A 19,945-nucleotide genomic window follows, 5' to 3' on the forward strand; every position below is an offset into this window, starting at 1 on the left:
ATAACAACCCTTTTTCATGTCCAGACTTTGCTGAAAGGTATGGTATGATCATTTTTAATATGGTGATTTTATACTTGCCTGGTGGTAGGGAGTGGAAGGATTTGTTTTTCTTCCTGTAAGTTTTTGTTTAATTTGTACTTTCCTCTAAACAATATCAGAGATAGCCATAACAAGACAACAAAATATTCACCTTTGTGCTGAAACTGAGGCATCAACTCCCACTGATTTACTTAACTCTCACGACCGCTGAAACTAAATGGGATTCCAGAGTGCTTAATTTTGCTTTGTCCCATACATTATTTATTTATTTATTTATTTTATTTCTACCTTGCCTTTCTAGGATAGCTTTTAGGACAAGCCATTGAGGAGAACATTTTGTTGACTGCAATATAGAGGAGTCATTTTATTTGTAGGGGCAATTATGTTGTTCTCTTGTGGATGCATTTGTGGTATTCATGCTATTGTTGCAGCTACCATTGAAAACAAAGTAGATCTTGACTTGAAGAGGCACTTTGGAGAGTTTTTTGGTTTCGTAATGTTCAGAATCTGATTGCCATTTTAAACACTAAGAAGAAATTTGAGAATTATAGGTCAGGTTGACTTTTAAGGCATCCAGCATTTCTATTTCAGTGGAAGTATGGGCAGCTTTCTCCCCAAAACAAGAACAGGATGTGATGGGGGAGCCCCACACCAAGACAGGTCTGGGAGGGTAGGACAGGAGGAACCTATGCCTCCTAAGCTAGCTTAATGCCCTCAGGTGTAGAGGGCTTTGTCTCATTACCATTGTGGAATCTTGCTTGTGCTCACCATACATTCAAAGCTCTGTGATACCACTTCAGATAATCATGGTCTGGCTTCCCTCAAAGAATTCTGGGAGCTCTAGCTCAGTGAGGTGTATAGGGGTCTTCTAACAACCCTTTGTACTCTTAATGAAATACAGCTCACATAATTCTTTTGGGGGAAGCTATGGCTGTTTAAAGTGGAATCAAAGTGCTTTAAGTGCATGGTACAGTATTAATGTGGCCCAAGTCAGCTTAAGTTTTCTCCATGGAGTAGGGGAAGCTGGCACCATATTGTCTTGCACCTGGGCCGGTCCAGCAACCAGATGCGTTCACAAGGGCAGCTGTGGTCATTTCTTTGGTGGATGATTCAGTGTGGGAAAGGGCAGTTGGAAGTAGTTACTTCCATCAGCTCCCACCAAAGTTCTTCCATGCTTTTCTGCATCTCAGTTCATTATTGTGTGGTGAAGATAAACTGCTGAAGTAAGTCAGCTCTTTGTACATTATCCATTAACAGATTTTGAGGGTTCATTCAAATAACTATCCAGTCCAACTGCATGCTATTTCATCTCTCTTACTCTGCAGCTCAGTAATGAAATTCTCACTTGCGTATCAGTTTATATTTTGCTGGTGCTGGAGCCTCAGTGGCAGAGGTTCTTCAGTAGTGCTCAACAATAGGTACCACTTAATGAAGCAGCCCAAAGAAACTGAATGCTTCTCATGCAAAACAGCAAGACTTTGCGGGGCACCCCAGTGAAACAAAGAACACTCACATCTATGGAATTCCACACGTGGCATATATTTTTCACAAAAGAGTAAGATATTTCACACAGACATTTTGTCTGAGCGTGCTCACACACACACACACGCGCACACACACACACGTGTGTTGGTGAGTGCAATGGGTGGGGAGAGAGATTCCCATATTGGAAAAAAAATTAAAATGCCTGTCACAGATGGACAATCACATTGTATGTAGGGAGTTGGACAGTGTATGTACAGTGGTACCCTGGGTTACAAACGCTTTGAGTTACAAACTCCGCTAACCTGGAAGTAGTACCTTGGGTTGAGGACTTTGACCCAGGATGAGAACGGAATTCGCACGGTGGCAGCAGGAGGCCCCATTAGCAAAAGTGTGCCTCAGGTTAAGAATGGTTTCGGGTTAAGAACGGACCTCCAGAACAAATTAAATTCATAACCCAAAGTACCACTGTATATCCATTGAATTCTGTTTTTATCGATTTAGGGTTGCATCCAACTCAGAGTAGACTCATTGAAATTAGCGGATGTAAGCAAGTTAAGTTCCTTGTTATCACAGGGGTATACCCTGAGTATGGCCAGTGGTGGATATCATATCACCCTAAGTAATTTAGATTGTAACTCATAATGAGCACAGAATCATTTTTAAAAAATTAATATACAGCACAATAAACCATTTACACAGATGGTTTGTGGCCCAGATATGTTTTTGTTTTTTTAATGTTCTGGCTGCTCTGTTATAGACCTATTTGTTTTAGCATTACAGTGGTGCCTCAGGTTAAGTACTTAATTTGTTCCGGAGGTCCGTTCTTAACCTGAAACTGTTCTTAACCTGAAGCACCACTTTAGCTAATGGGGCCTCCTGCTGCTGCCGTGCTGCCGGAGCACGATTTCTGTTCTCATCCTGAAGCAAAGTTCTTAACCTGAAGCACTATTTCTGGGTTAGCGGAGTCAGTAACCTGAAGCGTATGTAACCCGAGGTACCACTGTACTTGATTTAAAGCATTTGTTGGCATTACATGTATGGATGTATAAGGGCTGCTTTGCCCTGAAATAATAGTTATTAGTGTCCAGGTAATAATAATACACCTGTATCTCAGAGGCACACCCACCAGTGCAGGAGGTATAAATGCAGATGAAACAATAGAAGGGTGATCCCTTTAGAGACAAGTCAGAATGTACTTCACAGTTTATTGAAAGTGAGAGTGAGACAGAGAGAGAAAGAGATCCAGCGTCGCTAATTGATGACAAAACAAATCAAAGTGACAGAATCCTTCAGGCGTTATAAAAAAGACCATCCAGTTATTTCCAACTCAAACACAGTAATAAAGGGGGTGGTCTCTTTTGCATTGTTTAAAATACTAGAAATGCATGAATGTCCCCCCCCCCAGAGGATACTTGGTTGCATAAAATTTGTGTGTTTGTTTCTGAATTTGCATTTTTACATATACATTGTTATTATAATTTAAGTAGAAATGTAATATATCTCACTATAGTGGGGAAACTGACCTTTGTGCTCATTTAGTCTGCTGTCCCAGTGCAAACTGTTGATGGGTAAATTTAAGGCCCCACCTGCTGTCTGCCTTTGTGGTTCTTGGTCTTTAAACTACTTTGTCCATCAAATACAAAACTGCTTTAAATATCCTCTTACTACAACCCTTAAAATTAGAGGATTGGCCTCTGAAAAGTAGACTATTATCAAAGCAGTTTACAGCAATAAAACATACAACTGTACAATAATACCATATTAAAAAGTTAAAAACAGACAACAATTAACCATTGAGGTAGGATGTATTCTTGATTGCCTGCATAGGCCTGGTGGAATAGAAAAGCTTTCAACAGGCATTCAAAAGTTTGCACAGAAGGTGCTTGCTGAATCGCTGTTGGCAGAGTATTCCACAGGACTGGGCCAATGGCACTAAAGTTTCTCATTGTTGTCAAATGAGCCTCACCAACTCAGGAAACGACCAGTGGAAGCCCCTGCAGATGATCTTGGTGATTGAGCTGAAATGGTACTATGAACCTGAGTTGTTCAGGGCTTTGTAAATTCATACAAGAACCTTGAGTCTTGCTTGGTAGTATTGGACTTCCAACTTGCAGTTTCCCTGACCAATGGATTTTCTGATGGGGCTGATGGGAGTTGGAGTCTGTCAGATTTGAAGGGCTGTAAGTTCCCTATTCCTGTCATCACAGAAATGTTCAGATGGATTTGTTTACAGGCAGCCACTCCATAGGAGGCGAAAAGGTGACTTGTGCCAATCACACATTCTCTAATTAGCACCCATAGAGCAGAATTTAGAGGATCCTGGGAGGAAGGAGATGGCCTGGAAAACCCATTTGGTGTTTGAGGAGGAATTCCTTGAGCTTCATTAAGATAACAGTTCTACCGTTATTCTTTTTTAAGAACAGTATTTTGGGGGGGACTCTTGCAGACAGCCTCTTTGCCCAATTTCCTGTTTATGTTCCTTTTAGATCCGTGCTTTACCCTCATGTGAGATTAGACAGTTTAAGATGGGCTGTATAACTGTTGGCTGTTTTCCCCTGACAGTATGCTCAGTTAAGAAGACAAAACAGCAAATAAAGAGAGACTTGCAGGTATAGAGCGGCATACAAATTTAATAAAAAATAATAGAAAAAGTACCCTGTTTGCTTAGAATGTAGCAAGAGATAGCCAGAATGAAGTAAAGCCAGTTAGCCAAAGGGATATACCACCTGCATTGCTTCTCAAACTCTTAGTATTAATGCAACCAACATCTGTGTTTATGATCACACATAAACTGCAAGAAAAGGGATTAGTTGACATAAACTGTTTTGTTTTTGCAAAAGTATGTGTGGGGGTTCCGTTTGGAATCTTTCCATAAAAGCTATTAGTTTAATAAACCTCAATACTTTTCAAAAAATTAACTGAAGCTGCAGTTATTTTGGTGTTGGTTATGTGCATTTGTACTTAGCACACCTGGGATGAGATACATGTTTAGCCAGTCTGATATAGTAGTTAAGCCCAGTAATGTGAAGGATTTTGAACTGGGAACTTTTCATAGGGTAATTTTCTTGGGAAATAGCCTGATGCCCTAGAACATGATTTAATTTAGCGTGTTATTTTACTTGGAACTGGTAAAACTAAAAACTGTGAAACTGGCATCTTTGCCTAATACTGTATTTGCAATTGCAATTCATTTATTGTTTCTAGAGAACTTGCAAAACAGAAACATTTCTGTGGAACAATTAAGCTCCCATATTTTTTTACATGAATATTACTCCCAACCCTCTGGAGCAGATTTGGAGGGAACATTGGTGGTTACCAGGGCAAAGAGAGTTTGTAGAAGCAGAAGCCTGCTGCGCTAGTGTGCAGCAACCTGTCCTTCAGCATGTATGGGCAGACATTCACAACTAATTCAACACTTAACTGGTTGGTTGTTGGTAAACTTCTGGGCCCAATAAATTAAAAGTGCTCATTCTAATCCTTAAAGCCAACAGCCTAGAACCAATATAGCTCTTAGAGCAGAGGTGTTGAGCCTGTGCCCTCCTTATGTTACTAGTCTCCTATTCCCATGATCTCCAGATAACATGGCCACTGGTCAAGAATTATCAGAGCTGTAGTCCAGCAACAACTGGAGGGCCACAGGATCCCTTCCTCTTTCTTAGAGCAGTGGCTCCCAATTAGCTAAGTACTGCAGCAAGGAGGGGCAGAATTATGTGCCCTGGTCTCGACCCGCTGCTGAACTCACTTGCATGTTTAACTTGAGGCTGTGTCCGTTGGGGCTCCCTATAGCTTGTGGATGCAGGTGGCGCTGTGGTCTAAACCACAGAGCCTAGGGCTTGCCGATCAGAAGGTTGGTGGTTCGAATCCCTGCAACGGGGTGAGCTCCCTTTGCTCAGTCCCTGCTCCTGCCAACCTAGCAGTTCGAAAGCACATCAAAGTGCAAGTAGATAACTAGGAACCGCTCCAGCGGGAAGGTAAACAGTGTTTCTGTGCGCTGCTCTGGTTCGCCAGAAGCGACTTAGTCATGCTGGCCGCATGACCCGGAAGCTGTACGCCGGCTCCCTTGGCCAGTAAAACAAGATGAGCACCGCAACCCCAGAGTCATTCGCGACTGGACCTAACGGCCAGGGGTCCCTTTACCCTTTATAGCTTGTGGAAGGGGCTCCCTTTGCTAGGTTGTTCTAAATTTATATGCTTGGCTGGCTGCTCCCAGACATTGTTTAAGCCAATGAGGTCAGGGGCTGTGGCTCAAAACACATGATAGCAGGAATTTGAAAAGGAGGAAGGAGCTATGTCAGTTAGCACCCTGGGAATAAGAAGTGAACAATGCTGATAAAGTTTCAAAGCCATTCCTGATGATGGTGGTTTATTTAGTTATTCTCACTGTTCAAAGGACTTCAAATCAGATTATTTTGTTGTAATCTTTTATTTACTTATTTATTCGCTCACTCACTCACTCACTCACTCACCCACTCACTCAAAAGTGTTCCTTGGCTGCTCTTCAACGAAATTATTCCAAGGAGCTGGTGTGCGAAGGTGTGAATAATACTATTCACGCAACATATAAACATGATATAGAAAACAACAGGTAAGCTTCACAACATCCAGACTAAAACAGGGGGGAGGAAACAACAACAGAGGAGCAAAATACCAACCCAAGTATCATCTAAAATACAATGGGCAAGCAGGAAGACTTTAACTTGGGTCCAAAAAGGGTTGCATTGTGCTCCATATGCCTCTTTCGGGGGACCCACATTGGGCAAAAGTTTCCTGCATTGCAGGGGGCTGGACAAGATGATCCTTGTGGTCCCTTCCAACTCTAAAGTTGCAGCAGCCTTCCAGGGTTTCAGGAAGGGGACATTGCCTTGGAGTGTCCCTTTATGTGTATGTTCCTATGTAATTTAGTTATTATTGCCCCCATATTGCAAACAGGGATAGGAAGGCACTGCTGAGCCAGGACTCCCAGTGGGTTCATAGCAGTGTGTCCTTTAGCTACTACAAGCGTGAGGTAAGGTGGATCCATGATCCCACGAGATGCACAGAAGACTCTGGATGCAGTTATTTGGATCCTGACATTGTTAATCCCCTTTCCACGGAAGCTAAACTATCCTGCTTCACAATTGTGCTTCAATATTTCTTTTCTCATGTACAACAGCAAGTGAGACCACATTTTTCTAGGTTGTATAACTAAAATAAATTTATCAGTTCTTGATCAATATGGGAGACCATATTTATTTAGGGGAACACAAAGATTTGTTACAAACACCGAGAAATAAAACAGGGTGGGAATTGTGATCTGGATAAAGACAATGGTTTAAAAAGGGTAGGGAACTCTTTTAAGACCATACATGGGTTTCCAGGGTCAAGCAAACCTTCCAGTGGTGCATGTGGCCAAAGCAAAAGTGGGCAGAGCAACAGGTGTAAATGTTACCTTTGTACAGTAGGCTAGTTTCTACACACATCCATCCAGAGTTATTGCCAGAGTTCACAGACATTCCAGCTAGACCAAAATACTCAAGGCGGTTATAAAGCAGGAGCAATAAGGGGTACGACCTGTGGAAATTGCTGAGGGCCAGTCAGAGAGACCTGATGGGCCACATTAAGGTCCCAGGTGCAAGGCTTCCTGATTTAAGAAATAACCTTGTTCTCATGCTATTTTCTGTCTAAGTCATATTTACAGGCTCAAAAAATACACCTTTTGTTATTTGATCATTCCAGCATCCTATTTTCCCCAGTAATAAACCATATCTATTTATCTAACCAATAGATTAACTGCTTCATATAAAGATAAACCTCTGAGTGGTTTACACAGTAAAATCCATGAAATCCACAAAACTAAAATACAAATAAGATGAAATACATAACTGTCACTATCACAGTAGACAGCAGAATCAAAATACTGAAACAGAATACTAAGCAGCACAGTCTAAAAATTAACAGCCAGGAAATGCCTGAATAAACAAGCAAAAAGGCACCTAAAATAGGCTGATGCTTCTCAGACAGTGCAGGGGGAGGGTGTATCAGAGGGTTGGTGCCAGTGCGAAAAAGGCCTACATCCACATTGTACCTAGATGGGTGGTGGGTACCACTCTTAGACTTCCTAGCTGTTTTCTGCTGCACCTGGAGAACAGCAGCCTGTTGGAACCAGAAAATTTGGCCAGCTAGCCCCACCCATGAAGAGCAAGAACTCTGCCATCGCTGTAACTGTTTTCCAAGGAGAAGCCTATTTATTTGGAGGCTGCTGTTGACTGTTGTTTTCTGCCAGCTCTAGTGTGGAGATGGGGCAATATCTTGAGGGCAGGGGCACTCACCTTAGGCAATTGTCTGTGGATGGGCTTGCTCTTAGGTCAGAGAATGGAGAAGCTGGGAATCAGGAGGTGGGAGATGTGAGTTAACTTGTCTTCCACGTGAGAGGTGGAGTGCTGAGGATCTATATCTATGTAGAAACCATTTGTGCAACAATGTGTATCCAGTGTCACTGATTTTCCCATTTAATATAATTTTGATTGAGCTATCACACTTTCCTTGCATCTTTTATCTGTATGAATATGCTGTTCTCCTTCAGCGTTAGAAATTTGCCAGGTGCATTTTGCTTCTGGCTACCAGCCACTTGCAATCAAATGAAGATGCCTAGGTGCCAGGATGGCATCTCCACCATCTGGACGTGCATGCATGGGGCTCCTTCAATCTTGACTATTTTCACACATTAGCAATACATCCTGTAGAATACTATCCGTAATATTTTATCTGCACAATCAGAATGAATTTCAGGAACCAAAAGGTCTTATTGAAAAATACAACTTTCAAGCTGTCTGGCCCCTAAATGGCAAGTAGACATTGCATTTTGGCGACTGTTACTCTGGTTAAAGGAGCCATTTGGCACATAGCACTGTTCACTACTATGGGGACCTTTGAACAAAAAAGCCATAAATCACTAAGCCATACATTGTTTTATGTAACAATCTGTCAGCCGCTGCATGCCCAACAGGGCACCCTCCAATTATTGTAAAGGTAGACTGGGTCTGTACAGATGAAGGTGGTCTATCCGGTATCTTGGTTGTTCAGGGCTTTACACGTTAATAATGGAACCTTGAATATGGCTCAGTAGCTCATAGGCAGGAGATGCAGTGCTTTTGGAAAGCTTTGATGTAGGGCATGAAGGCAATAGCCTTTTCCCATTATCGGTATTCACATGTTACATTCAATGGGTGTTAAGTCTGTGTATCTCTGCACACAAATTGTTGAGCTGTACAAATCAACAAAGGGCCACTCTTTCACAGAAACACTCGTACCTGTGTAGAGATGATTTGCTCAGAAAGCTTATCATTAGTCTCCAGCCCAGAGGTTGCATTCAACCATAGTGAATAGAAGCTGTTGATAAACTTATCTAAGAATCTGTCTGAATAGCAGCAAATTCCTTAAATGAACTGCATGATATATGTAAAAGTCATTCCTGTTGTTTGCCTTGAATCCCCTGCCAATCAGGAAGAGTGAAAGGAAGGCCTTTCCTCACACATTGTCCTAGCTCCAAGGCATTGGTGCTACTTGTGAATTGACCTATTGCAGCAGTGGCTAACCCTTTCGGGCTGAGTGCCACACTAATCCCTGGCAAACCCTCTGGCTGCCACATGTCAAAATGGCTGTGGAGTAAAAGTGGATGCGGTCCTTTTTTCTTTTTAAGGGACACATTTTCAGGTTCTGCAGGGGGTGACGGGTGGCAGGCAGCAATCACAACTCCATCCCTGCCCCAGTGAGGACTACATATGCTCACTGGGTGCAGAATGACTGGCAAAGTGGGGAATGGGAAGAGAATGGAATGGAGGAAGCAAAGCTGACTGTCTTGGAACAGCAAAGAGGAGTAGGTGATTTCAACGATTTGTTGCCAGTCCCACTAGTATGTTAAAATCATAATCAGTTCATTAAGCAAATCTATCAGTGTTTTGAATATGTGTGGTTATGCATATGTACACACACACACGTGTTTCCTTAACTGTCGCAGCCTGAAGTGTTGTTTTTCTCTCTCTTGCAAATAGTCCTTTCAAAAAACAAAAACTCCACAGCTTTCAAGCCTATTTGACTTAGATATGCTCAAAGGAATCCATTCGCCTGACAGCAAATTTGCAAGTTTATTAAATAGCAGCAATGACTCATCCACTTGCAGCTGTTCCTGGGAGCGTAAATATACATAGACACTATAGATTAGGGTGTGCAATTTGGGATAGGAGCGTGGTTTTGGGGAAACAGATTTCTTTCGGCTCTGATTTTATTCTGAGCATGTGGCATTTTCACTTCTTCTCCCCACCCACAGATGAATGCTATCTTTTCCTTTTGTGTGTGTGCAAGGAGAAATGGGAGCTTCCCTGCTGTTTTTGAAAATTTCGGCCTCTGTATGCTTTTCTATAAAACATTCATCATACAACTAGAATAAGACAATTTCAGGCCATTGCTCTTTGCTAGTAATGGATGGGTGTCAGTTGAGTGGGAAAGAGGGAGGTGTTTTCCCCAGTGATACTTTTTAATGCCAGAGAAAGGGAAGATTTTTATACCTCATGAAAAATAAATTGATGAAGGTTGGATCCAGCCATGCTTACAGTAGACCCATCGAAACATGACTAACTTCATGATCCCAGGATGTGGTCTGGAGGCACATGAGGTTGCCACCTTGATGAAGGTCAGCAGGCCTTGATCTGGTCAATACCTGGATGGATGACCACCTGGGAAACACATGTACACCAAGTGGTCAGAGCAGTGAATGTTTTGCTTTCATATACAGTAGAGTGGTTTCTACATACACCCCTCTCAATCCTCCATTTAGGCATGCAAGAGTCATTATAAGAGTGCAATGACAATTTTCAGCCAGGCAAAAATATTCTAGGAGGGTATGACCCAAGGAGAGTCCCAATGGCCAGGTAGAGAGGCCTAGTGGGCAAGTTTAACCACCCCAGCTATAGAACTTGAACTCTGGGGTTTTCTGTGCCCTTTAGCAAAATCCTGTTCCTTGTGGGCATCTTCATCCCAAAAGTTTTGTGCTCTAGAATCTTAAAACTTGGGGTAAGGTGAGTGACTTCTAATTATTATTATTTTAATAGGCCAGCACATCTGTTACTTTTAAATATGATGTAATTTTCAGCCTCGTTCTTTTTCAATCATTTGTCTGAAATGTTAAGAAGCCCCAACTCTACCCCAAGTACCCCACATCCTGTCAACAATAAGCCTTTCAGAAAAACAAAATGAAACAAACTACTCATGCCTTTTCTAGGCATTTTAAAATAGGCATCCTCGGATGCTGAAGCTGTCAGAGGTTAGACTGTGTTTCCAAGGCCAGGCATGAATGTGTTGAAAGACCATTCAAAATGCAACATGTACAAGATTCCTTGTGAAAGTCAGTTGCTGCGTTTGTTCATCTTGAGATTCCTGCATTGCAGGAGGTTGGACTAGATGCCCCTATGATAATATGATAACACAGGGTTGCTGTTTATCCTGGTTTGCTGTGTTGTCTGATTGCTTCTCCACAGCACAAAGAGCAGAATAAACATGCTCACTTTTCATTGGATACCAGGATTTGATACCCATGCTTCCTTCCACTGTAAACAGAGGAGATGGGCAAGGAGCTTCTCTTTATGAACAAGTGTGGCAGTGGCTAATGTAGGTTCCTTTCCCCCATTGATTTGTGGCCAGGGTGCCTCACCCTCCTGTGAACCTTTCTCACTTTCTGCTCCTTTAGCTTTAATAGCCATTGTGAGTTATACCTTGCCCTCCAATGGCAGTCATTTTGTGACTGGTGTGCTCCCATTGCACCTTTTCCAAATTTGAAATGTGCCCAATGGCCCCAAAAGGTTGGCAGCCCTATCCTCACAACTGATCCTTATTCAGTGGATGCAGAGACTGCAAGCTGTTTGTAGGAGCATTTGGTGGTTTTAGTCAGAACTCTGTTGTTTGGCTAATGGTAGATGGCCCCATAAATGAAAAATGTGGGGATGATAAGCATAAAAAAGATATCTGGTTACACCCTGGGCATTGGACCAGGAATAAAATCACTGGTGCTTTTGCAATGGATTTCTTCATTTATGAAGGATGGATGCAAATTAATATAGATTTATGGAGACTCTTCAGCCAGGGTGCAATCATTTTGTGGAAGGCTACTCTCTCAAGCTAATAAAAGCAAGCGTCAGAAAGCATATAAACATAAAGTGTGTATCAGAGCCTCTAAGCAATTAGGAGCTTGTTTCCAGGAATCCAAAAATAAATGCGATGCTTCTCCTCCCAGACAGCTAAAGAAAGCTTAGATTGATATGCCTATTTGGGCTGCTTTGACAATAATTCACCCTTATTTTTTGGAAAGAAAGAAGACATTTAGGGCAGAACAGTCTAGGTCTCTCCCCCTACTTGCACTGAAGATAAAATTTGAAATTTTCCATTTGCCCAGTGGATTCCATTGTGCTGATGCCAATCAGATTAATCAAATCTCTCCCAATTCCTCTTTGTTATTCACATCTCTTACTTGTCAAGGACTCCTGAAGGGTTACATATAGTGGCTTCATTCTGTTGTTCAAAACACTGGTCAGTTGCTAACCATGTTTTCATGAAGGGTAAGGCTATCAGTTACTAGTTTTTTTCTCCCTTTCTCATAATGTGAGAACTTTGGGCCATCCAGTGAAGCTGAATGTTGGAAGATTCAGAACAGACAATAGGGCTTCTTCACATAACACATAGTTAAACTGGAATTCACTAGTGATTGCCACCAACTTGTTTGGCTTTAAAAAGAGAAGTAGACAAATTCATGGAGGATAGGGTATGCATGGCTACTAGCCACAATGGCTATGTTCTGTCTTCACTGTCAGAGGCAGTATACCTCTAAAGACCAGTTGTTGGGTAGCACAAGATGCAAGACTGCAGTTGTATTCAGGTTTTGCTTGCAGGCTTCCCATAGACATCTGGTTGGCACTGAACATGACTATGAATTTGAGGGACCATCAGGGCTATCCTTAATGTTCTTATTAAACCGAACATTATTTAAAAAGAAAAAAAAATTGCAATAACTTGGATTTATTCATATTTTTACCTGCCCTTTACCACTAAATTGGAATCAGCTGTTGTAGCAGATAGTTGGCAGTCATAGAAGACAAACAGTTGTACTGGAGTAGATCTTTTCTAATTTTTTTAATTTCATAGAGGGTTGGTTTTCCCCCCTTTTTCTAATGTGGAAGAATATCAAAAGTGGCATAGGCTGCCCCTCAGTGTGAAGTGGTATAGTCTGTGCAACCACCTCCTCAATCAAGCAATTCATTTCTGCTGCGCATGTGTAGGCCTAGTCCAAGATGACGATATATGTAAGACGAAACATATAAACATAACAGACACAGATCTGCTGTTGGTGCTTTTAATGGCAGTAGCTGGCATTAGGCCCTGAAACGGCATTGTTGGGGGGGGGGGGAGAAGGTGATATTCATCCCACTAAATTCAATACCCCTTCATGGTGTGGCAGTGGGAGAGCTGCCCCCTCACCTAGAGTCTGACGTTTCACAGCCCATTTTGATGCCTCATTCTGGAAGTAGAGACTTTGAAAAGGGAGGAGGGTGAACTAAATTTCACTTGACCTTCCCACTTGAAAGATTTGATGGTAGGAATAATATAACTGTATCTGCTTGCGTGTGTACCTCATAAATTACATTTATTCACCAGCTGGATCTATGGGACTTCTTACTAAGACAAAACGATTACAGAAGAAAATCCATTTTGAGGTGGTAATAGCAGGCTTCTCCTCCCGTCATTTACTGCAAAAGCACCATTAGAGCACATTATGAATTTAGTAATCTCTTTGACTGACAGGGTGGGGAGTAGCAGGAACTTGAAGCCTGATCATTACTTTGCTTAGTTTCACACCTACCCCTTTTTGCTTTCCTTCTCTCCCTCCCCCCTTTTTAGATACAATTTATTTTATGATAACAAAAAACCAAAAACATACACATCACAATCAAAAATTTAAACCATAAATCTTAATTGACTTCCCTCCACTCCCCCTCCTGGTTTCATTATTTTATACTTATTCACGCACGTCCATAAAATAGTATATTCCTAACAGTCCAGTTTTAAAACCTTATTCATCTTGTTACAAGTGCCTTTTAGAAGTTCAACTAATGTAGAAGCCTATACACAAAGCTTGCAAAGTATGCATTTCCCCTTTTAAAAAAATCAATGTCCTTTTTCTTTCTTGGGTTTCAAATTATCTAATATGTCCTGCATAGTTCACTAATTTGTTTTGCCAATCTTCTTTATCTTCTTTGGCGGTGGCTTCTTCCTTCTATAGGGATGGGCTGGTCTTGGTCTGGCGTCCACTCTCAGATGCAGGGACAAAGTCTTTCACTCAATAAATCCATTAAGTCCTGTACCTTTCAAAATCATAGCATCTGTGTGTTTTTTTAACAAAAATCATTTTCAACATTCTCTTCAAATCTTTATATGTCACTTCCCAGGCCTTCTTAATAACTTTACAATGCCACCACATATAGTAGCCTCTCATACCTTTTGCCCTCCCTTCCTGTTTTGTCTCCATCACAGTCAAAGCCTCCCAAATCAATTCGCATGAGGTGCCATTTTTGTCGTGGACCACCCTTACTTTCCCTTGCATTTTCCTTGAACCTCCCACCTCAACCTTTCCCACCTCAGTGGTTTGTACATTCACCTCTTTAAATTGTCCCATAGCCTCTGAAAGTAAATTAGTATTTTCCCGAATTTGAGAAGCTGCCTTATCAACATTTTCCTTTATCTGATCAAACAGTTCTCTTTTAAATTCTAAAAACAAATCGTATAATTCATATTTTATGTTCTCTTGTCTTACAGCCCTGCTGGTTTGTTTCAACATTGAGATTTTTTCTTCTGCCATTTCTAATTTGGGATGAAGGGGGGCCAATTCTCTCCCAGTTTCCCAGCTTCCTCTCTAAGATTTAATTCCAAAACAAAAAGTCCTTTCCCACCAAGGAAGGTGTTATTTTGGCTTTATCAGTACTTTATTAGGCCATTTCACTAGACTCAGTAGAGAAAACCATTACTTCCAGCCTCTTTCCTACCCCCCTTCCAAAACCAGATTTTAACGGTTATATATTCCCATCAAAATGATTTTTAATTACCAATATGAATAAAACTATAATATTAATGTTATTTTAAAGTCTGATTTAGTTCAATATTAGCAATGAATATTATAGTCCTCTTTTTTAATCATGATTTTAAACCAGCTGATACCTTTTAATAAAATAAGTCCACAATTATAATTCCATTAGGTTAGATGCCTTCAACACTCTGAAAGATCAAAAAATTCTTTCCTAAAAGTAGCGTAGATTCAGAGAGTCAGTCCAATCTTTCTTCCAGAGAGGAAATTTGTTGTATTCTTCCATTAAATAACATTGCAATCCTTCTCCTGTTTGATCTCCATTTTCAGTCAAGTTCAATCACAACATAGGATAGAATCAGGTTCAAATTGAATTCAAGTCAATTTTGATGCTTTAAAAATTCTTGAGATTAGTATAAACGAAAGCTGTGTGGAATCTTTTAATCCTTATTGTTCATTAGTTAACTTATCTCCCAAAGTAAACTTCATCAACACTTCACTTGTATATATTTCGTGCTTGTAGCACGAGGAACGGGAGTGGACTTCCTTTTAACACTCCCGTTTTTTTGCCGAATTGATCAAATTAAACAGTCCTCACCTTTGCAGCCGGCTTCAATATGCTGGAATGGTAACCGCTTGTGGCTGGATCAGAGGCTTTGCCTCACAGAGCTTCAGTGGTGGCTAGTTCACCAGCACTTTCTTTCTTTTTCCCCCTTTTCTTTTTCTTTTCTTTTCTTTCCTTTCCTTTTCCTTTTTCTTTTTTTCCAAATACTTTATTGAAATTCGTATATAACATAGATAATGTACACATGCTTGAATGAACAAAAATATAAACAGAACCGTATAAACAAAAACCATATACAAATAATCTTCTATATGTTTACAGAAATTAAACTTAACTTAGATTTATGCTGTTTCTCTCCCCTCCCCCTTTTTCTTATCTTTTTACTAACATAAAATAAATGAGACTAGACTTCCTATCATTTCCTGGTGCGTCATCTTTCTGATGATGAATGCACCTATCATTATTAGCTTACTCATTCTATATTCTCTAATACATTCTTACAACAATTTGTCTTATTTCTTATGGGCTACTTTAGACGAGGGTCAATCGAATGCTTCCATAGACATTATACCACTGTTATAATTTTGTAGATGCCTCTTATATTTATTCCATTTTTGAACAAACACTTGTCTTTTATTTCCGCTCAAACTGTTGGGCAATTGCGTCATTTCTGCAATTCCTGTAATTCCTGTAATTTACATTGCCAATCCGATAATGTTAGAACATTTTCCCCTTTCCAGTTAATTGCTACCAGTGTTCAAGCTGTGGCCGTGGCATATAGGAAAATTTACCTTAAATTTTTTGGAATGTCATTGCTTAAAATGCCCAAAATGCCTCTGGCTTTTAAAAGAAATGTAAGCCCAAAGATTTTTGCCTCACGGAGCTGCGATGGTGCCTAGTTCACCGTCGCTTTCACTCGGCTCCCCCCCCCCCTCACCTCTCCGGGACGGAGAGCAGAGACCAGCAATGCCAAGGTGCCCTTTGTGAACAGCAGGACCCCAAGACACCCTAGTACTCCTCTTGGAGTTTTTTGGGGAAGTGCTCTTCCCAGAGGCTCCGTGAGGCCGAATCTGACAGAGCTGTCATATGCGTGGTCTGTCTGCCATGTCGCAGGAACCCGGAAGTGCCCTTTTTCACTTTCACCCTTTTCTTCACCAGACCCCTGAAAAGTGATCTGAAGGCAAGCACCAAGATTTTGGCAGGTTCTTCAACCCACCCAAGGATGAAATGGGGCGGTGTGCACAATGGCTACATTCACATCACAGTTTATTCTGTTTTGATTACTTTTCCCAAACCGTTAAATTCCACATTATATTTTAGCCTTCAGATGATGTAAAAGCCACTTCCGGGCATTTTGCACAGGTTTTGCATTCATTTCCGTATTTTCTTGCAAACAAATTTTTTTCTGGATGCAGATAACCCAGTAATTCCTGTACAGTATAGGGAAGTTTTTAATGTGCGATGTTTTACTGTGGTTTTATAATTTACCAGAAGTCGCCCAGAGTGGCTGAGGCACCCCAGTCAGATTGGCTGCATATAAGTTGTTGTTCTTGTCGTCATCACAAAGCTTGCAGTATATTCTACTGTAGTTCCAGAAGTGACTTGCTGCATAAATGCTGCCTGCTGCAATGTAGCCAACATAGGACCAAGGCCACTGATATTTGGGGGGGGGGGCGCAAATTAGAGGGACCTTTTGCTGAGAGCTTCATCAAACCTGGAGTTGGCTCTGTTCTGAGTTGTCCATAGTCCACCCTCTCCTGTGGTGAAGTTGAAGCACCCTTTCCAAATGTTTGGCCCATCACAGAGAACTTTGGGTTGATGAGAGAGATGATGCTCATTTGGTCTGGGCACAGCCCACAAAAGACATATCTCTCCCCTCTCTCTGAAAATCATGGTTCTCTTTGCTTGATGATCCCATACTAACCTCTGGACCATGGCACATAACAGCCATTTCCCGAAATCCTGTGACCTGAAGAGACTATTCAGCTGCCCAGACTTTGTTAGTTCAGAGATTGAAAGAAAACATTCTACCAAGGAAGAATGGTAGATAAAACTGATGGACTGTGCTGAAATGGCAAAACTGACTGGAAGAATTAGGAATCAGGGAGAAAATATTGGCATAAGGATCCACAAAAGAGGAGGAAGGAAGTCAAAGGGGATTTATTGATTATATCCTAATTGTTTTCTTTGTTATTGTTTGTAAACCTGGAAATCCAAAAATAAAATTAAACAAAACAAAACAGGCCTTTTCAATTGTTAGAATATGCTATATGTGATAGGAACCTGCATATTTACAGTTTGCACACATTTCTGATGTAGGGTTACCAGACATCCCTGGTTCCTGGGGACTGTCCCTGGACAAATTCCTTCCCCAGAATGTCCCCAGATTTGCAAATCTATCCCTCAGAAACGTGGCAGCGGCAGCCTCAGCAACCCGGAGCCAGCCTAGTAGCGCAGTTGGCTCTGGCTGGCTTCAGGAGCTGCTCGCTGCCATGACGCCCGCCATTTTTCCTCTCCAGAAGTCCCCATATGATGTGTCTTGTGCGGAGAGGAAAAATCAGTTCTGTGTGGATACCTATTTTGACATCTGGAGGTCTTATATTAACTTAAGATGGGCAATACTGGTGGTTAGTGTGTCATTAATGTGAGTTAATAGGAGTATTATCATTATTATTCACATGTTCCTTTTTTCTTTCATTCCATCTTTGTTTTTATTTATAACTAAAAAGAAATTTCTGATGCAGCCTGAATCTTTTCTGATGTAAATGATGCAAATTATGCTCATCTGTATAGGGGGGAAATTCCAGAATATTTTCCTATTTAAATTATTTTGGCAGACACACATTGCCACCAACAATCCTTCTCGCTATTTTTTTCGCAGGCTTGGCGAAAGCGCTGGTTCGTGTTGCGCCAGGGTCGGATGAGCGGAAACCCTGATGTCCTAGAGTATTACCGAAACAGCCATTCCAAGAAACCCATCCGGGTGATCGACCTGAATGAATGTGAGGTGGTGAAACACTCGGGCTCGAGCTTCATCAAGAAAGAATTCCAAAACAACTTTGTCTTCATTGTGAAAACGACTTACCGCACCTTCTACCTGGTGGCCAAATCGGAGGAGGAAATGCAGGCTTGGGTGCACCACATCACCCAAATCTGCAACTTCGGACATTTGGAAGATGGAACAGGTAGGAATGGAAAGATGGATAAAACTCATGCAAAAGTGGTTCATTCACTGTTAATATCTTAAATGAATCACAGCTTGGTTGGAGAAAGTCTCTGACCATGTGGAAGCATTTTGCATACCTATGAAGGGGGCATTCCTCCCCGCCTCTCAAGTTTTTTGAATATTGTATTTTGGAACATGTTTGTAAAAGTTTCCCTGACCAAAACCACTTTTAAATATATCTGCATTTGTCTGAAATTTAGAGAAGCAAGCACCAAAATCTTGACAGAGGCTTTTGCAACCTGGGGTCCTCCAAATATTTTGAACTACAAATCCCATCAGCCCCAGTTCAAAACCTCTGGAAGGCACCAGTTTTGGGGGAGAACTCCCTTTAAAGAGGCAGGTTTTCCAGTCACAATTCTCCAAGAGATTTGCAGCGTGCACTTTCATTTTTATGCCGTATGCCCTGGAATGAATCATCTTGCAGATGGCTTGTTGATTACGAGAAATGTTTCAGTGTCCCTTAAAAGAAAAAAGGGGAAACTAAAAGCCAGTTTTCTGATGTTATCACTGGAACATACCAAATCTATATACCACTTTAATTTGCTTTTAGACTTGGAGGACGCAGCTTAACGTCAGATGCATTTAGCCCAGTGTATTTATTGATTGAGGGGATGGGTTGCTAGAATCCTCAGCTTATATTATCAGCCAACATAGCTGAAGCTCAGTATATTTGCAAGGCAAAAGAATTGCTGAGTAGCAGGCATGCCACAGGGCAGAGATGGGGAACCCTCTGAATATTTGCAGGACTACAACTCCCATCAGGCTTGACCATTGGCAGTGCTGGTTAAGCTGATGGGAGCTGAAGTCTAACAACCTTTTTGGAGGATCACAGTATCCCCATCTGTGCCTTAAGAAGCACTGGAACATATGAAACTGCCTCATACTATGTCGGACCAATGGTCCATGTGGCTCAGTATTGTCTACATTGCTAATCAGTGGTTCAGGATTTCTGACAGGGACTCTCCCAGCCCTACCTGGAGATGCTGAGAATTGAACCAGGGACTTTATACATGCAAAGCAGAGTTACAGCCATTCCTGCTGTGGTTGCAGGTATAACTGGCTGATATTGGGGAAGGGGCTCCCTTAAGTACTTTAGTCCCAAGCCATGCAGGACCTTGTGTGCTAGTGCTAATACCTTGAATTAGTTCATTGGCAGCCAGTGCAGTGCTCTGAGTGACACATGGTTCCATTGGGCTGTCCCACTTACCCTTACCAACCTGGCAGCCACATTTTACACTAGCTGCAGTCTCTGGATGGTATTAAAGGGCAGCTTCACGTACAGTTCATTACAGTAGTCCAGGCAGGATGGACCAGAGGTTTATGTACTCTCCTATCTTGCTCTGTAGTCATATGTGCAAGCTTCAGTGATTTTTCTTTTCCCAATTAGTGCTTCAGCTTATCAAATAAAGCTTTATTCTGATGGTGAAAGCAGACTGCTGCCTTGATTGCAGAGCAGGGAGCAGGAGGAAGAGAAGGGGGAAGGGGGAGAATGAGAACAAACATAGAATCTCTTTGCTCCCTCCATAGA

General features: G+C 41.5%; 1 protein-coding gene across 8 annotated transcripts in view; it reads left to right on the top strand.

Moving 5' to 3' along the window:
* Positions 1–19,945, top strand: part of GAB3 (GRB2 associated binding protein 3) — a 93,038-nt gene that overhangs the window by 41,814 nt on the left and 31,279 nt on the right. For 7 of the 8 annotated variants that reach the window (XM_081180176.1, XM_081180173.1, XM_081180179.1 and 4 more), the window contains exon 2: positions 18,073–18,376. In XM_081180176.1, coding sequence (XP_081036302.1) covers positions 18,073–18,376 — 304 coding nt within the window. Of the gene's footprint in view, positions 1–16,664; positions 16,822–18,072; positions 18,377–19,945 lie in introns of those variants that run through there. The other variant, XM_081180178.1, reaches the window with a different exon arrangement.

Source organism: Podarcis bocagei (genome assembly GCF_964188305.1).
Source record: "Podarcis bocagei genome assembly, chromosome: Z".
Classification (NCBI taxonomy): Eukaryota; Metazoa; Chordata; class Lepidosauria; order Squamata; family Lacertidae; genus Podarcis; species Podarcis bocagei.